This window comes from Caenorhabditis briggsae, assembly GCF_000004555.2.
Source record: "Caenorhabditis briggsae complete genome, chrIII, whole genome shotgun sequence".
In the NCBI taxonomy this organism is placed as follows: Eukaryota; Metazoa; Nematoda; class Chromadorea; order Rhabditida; family Rhabditidae; genus Caenorhabditis; species Caenorhabditis briggsae.
In genome coordinates this window covers 12,973,032-12,976,307 of record NC_013490.2, presented here as the reverse complement: position 1 = coordinate 12,976,307, position 3,276 = coordinate 12,973,032, and the positions used below count along the sequence as shown (strand labels likewise).

Sequence of the window (3,276 nt, the reverse complement as noted above, 5' to 3'; positions counted from 1 at the left end):
AAAAACATTTTGAAATGTTTAAAAGACATCAGAGAAAACACTGAAAATCAATAAAAATTCGAATTTCGCGCGCTTTTACCGGCAGTTGGCCTAGAAAACTCACACCTGGCCGCTAGGCCACCGGTTCCCACTTTGACTTTTCGATGCCGTTTTTCTCAATGAAGGAATTTTTTTTGAATTTTTTTCTTTATTTTTATGGGGATCTACATGGAATTCTGCACAAAATAAAGCAATAAAATTTTTCACCGCACACCACCTTTAAAATAGTCTGAAATTTGATAAGCTACAGTAACCCTCTCACCTTCGTGGTTCCCACTTTGAACGTGTCCACATTCAATTGATTGCTCTTGCTCAGCTTACGGAGCATCGCCTTGGAAGCCTGGAAGATTATCCATAGAGCGAATTTCCCTTTTTTTAAAGTCAAACCTTCGCCGCATCTTTCTCCGACGCCTCATCGGCAGCCAAAATTGCGTAGCGGAAGCGGAAGTCCGCGAACATCATACGATTCGGGAACCCTTTTCGACAGATGCGAATTCCTTCCAGAACACCGTTGCATGTGAGTTGGTTGAGCACTAGAGGTGCGTCAATGAGTCCAGACGTCTTCTTTTCGTTAGGGATGATGCATCTAGACAAGAAAAAAGAGTAAAAAAGAGTTTCAGAGGGGGTGGGAGTCGAACCAATCAGTGTTCGCCTGGAAGTCAGCAGCGCTAGTCACAAGGCCACGGCGACAGGTTGATAGAGAGTGTGGGAAGGCATATAAAAAGGGGGTGGCGGAGGCTTCTTTAGGAGTGGCGGGTGAGCGGCGCGGAGCGCTGCCATCATGGGGTCGCGTGGCCTAATGGCTAACAATGCTGACTTTGAATCTAAGGGTCTTGAGTTCAATTCCTTCCCCCTCCTAATAGTTTTTTGGTGGTTTTTCAACCACTATGGCATCAGCATTTTCTGATTTTGACCTTTGTAAAGCTCACCTGATAAAATGCGGATGCGTTGTATGAAGCATAGTCATTAGAGAAGTCAAAGACTCTCTATACATAGTAGACACCGTCAAGAAAGATGCCGATTTTCCCTTCTTCTTCGCTTGCGTCGTTTTTCCTCGCTTCTCACTCTCCTCTCGATCGACATCAGTCTGATAGTCCTCCCACAGCTGATACAGTACCCCTTCCTTATCACTTGTCTTCAGAATGGCAACAGCCGAATCGTTGAGTGGATCCTTATTCTTATCCAACCATTGCTCAGCATTATATCTGACAGTTCCAGCGTAATGAACAATGGCAAAGTGAGCGTCAGCTTGTTTGCCTTTTGGAGGTTTGGCTTTTTGGAAGTTAGGATGTTTTCCGAGATGTTGAGTGAGCAGTTTGTCGACATATGTCATATCAGTGGCTTTTGGAACGATACACTCCTCATCAAGCATTGAGACGATTCCCAGGGGCTGAATTATCATAATTTCGTTTTTAGAGCCCTGTCCCGTCTTTTGACTCTAATTATCTCGGTTCCTATAATGGATATAAAAAATGTGTCAATTGATAAAATGTGTAAAATTTTATGATGAACATTTTATTAGTTTATTTCTTTTGGATATCTGTATTAGTTTTCGAGATAATGGGAGTCAAAGTTGAGTACCCTTCAACTTGACGAAAATACGGGTACTTAACTTTGAGCTTAATTATCTCACCTCCTAATTAAGATATCAACAGATTGTAAATTAATAAAATGTTTGCCATAAAATTTTACATAATGTATTAGTTTGCAATGTTTTGTTATCTTTTATCACAACCGAGATAATTGAGCTCAACATGAGAGAAATTTCTTACCTTCTCAATCAGCTCGATACAAGACTGCAAATCCAATCCAAAATCGATGAAGGTCCATTCGATACCCTCTCTTTGATATTCTTCTTGTTCCAGAACAAACATGTGATGGTTAAAGAATTGTTGCAGCTTTTCATTGACAAAGTTGATCCACAGTTGTTCGAAGGAGTTGCGCTAAAATGTTTTTGAATTTTGAATTTCGGCAAGTTCGCTCTAATGCAAAAATCTTTTGTCAAAATTGAGAAAAATGGTTGTAATCAGGATGTCACCAGCTTTCGAATGAGTATACTCATGACCTACTTCCCTCTACTTGCATTACTCAGTACCCTGTGCGCCTTTAAGGCTAGCTACAGTACCCCAAAAACTGAAAATGAGGTGATTAGGTCATGATCAGGCTTGCTCGGAAAACCCCATTCGGAAAATCGGATATCCGAAATTTTTTCCGACTTTTTCCCGATGTTTCTTTTCGAAAAACCTAATTTTTTGTTCCTGTAACTGACAATTAAAGGTGGGGGGACATGAAAAAAATAATGTTCTCGAAATTCCGTTTAAATATGCCCCTCGAGGAGTTGAACTTGTGAAGGCGATGATTGAGGGTGCGGCGCCGCTACCGACTGAGCCACGCGGGCAAAGAGAAAGCGCACGCCCGATTGCATACATAAAGGCGAGGACGACAGCTGTACGCAGAGTGACATTAAGCGTTGTACACCGTCACGGTAGAATGCATACTCTAGCTACAAAAAAACTACGAAAAATCTCCTGTCCCCCCACCTTTAAAGGTTAAAAACCGCGAAAATCAACACAAATAACGCTGATGTGCCTTGAACGTTCCATAATTTCCATAAAACGTTTTTTTTTTTTGAAAAAAGTCGGAAATTTTTTTCCGAAACAAATTTCGGAAAATTTCCCGTCGGGAAATATTATCCGATTATTTTTTCGGAAAATTTTCCGAAAAAAAAAAATCAGATTATCCGTTTTCCGACTCCGAGCAAGCCTGGTCATGATTATACTCATTTAAAAGCTCCTACCAAACTGAACAGTATGCTCTACGCTAGAATGCTCAGAAACGCACCTAACAAATGCAGAAAATTCAAAAACTCAATTTTGTGAAAAAAGTTTGAAATCTTAAAAATCAGAAGTTCGTCCAAAAATTTCAATTATCTCAAAAAAAAGTTACATATTCATAATTAACTTGTTACCAGCTTTTAAATGCGTAATGACCTATTACCCTCCACTCGCATTTCTGTGTACTCTATGCGCCTTTAAGCTGGCTATTGTCAATTCAAAACAATCGCGCGGATGAACGCACACACAAAGAAGTAAACAACCTGTCGAGACGCTCCGCCCCTTTTTGAGGCGCGGTTTTGTGGGCGTGCAAAGGCGCCGCACAGTTTTTTCATGGATTTTTTATTCAAGCCATTTTTTCGTAATTTTTCACCAAATTTCGTTGGAATTTGAAGACAATTTG

The 3,276-nt window shown here is 40.5% G+C and overlaps 1 protein-coding gene across 1 annotated transcript in view; it reads right to left on the bottom strand.

The window, feature by feature from the left end:
- The window catches only part of CBG21212, a gene marked incomplete at both ends in the record, with an annotated part of 15,587 nt that overhangs the window by 4,849 nt on the left and 7,462 nt on the right, over nt 1-3,276 (bottom strand). Inside the window, 4 exons of the mRNA XM_045244576.1 lie at nt 302-379; nt 427-625; nt 969-1,429; nt 1,812-1,982. Coding sequence (XP_045097227.1) covers nt 302-379; nt 427-625; nt 969-1,429; nt 1,812-1,982 — 909 coding nt within the window. The remainder of the gene's footprint in view (nt 1-301; nt 380-426; nt 626-968; nt 1,430-1,811; nt 1,983-3,276) is intronic.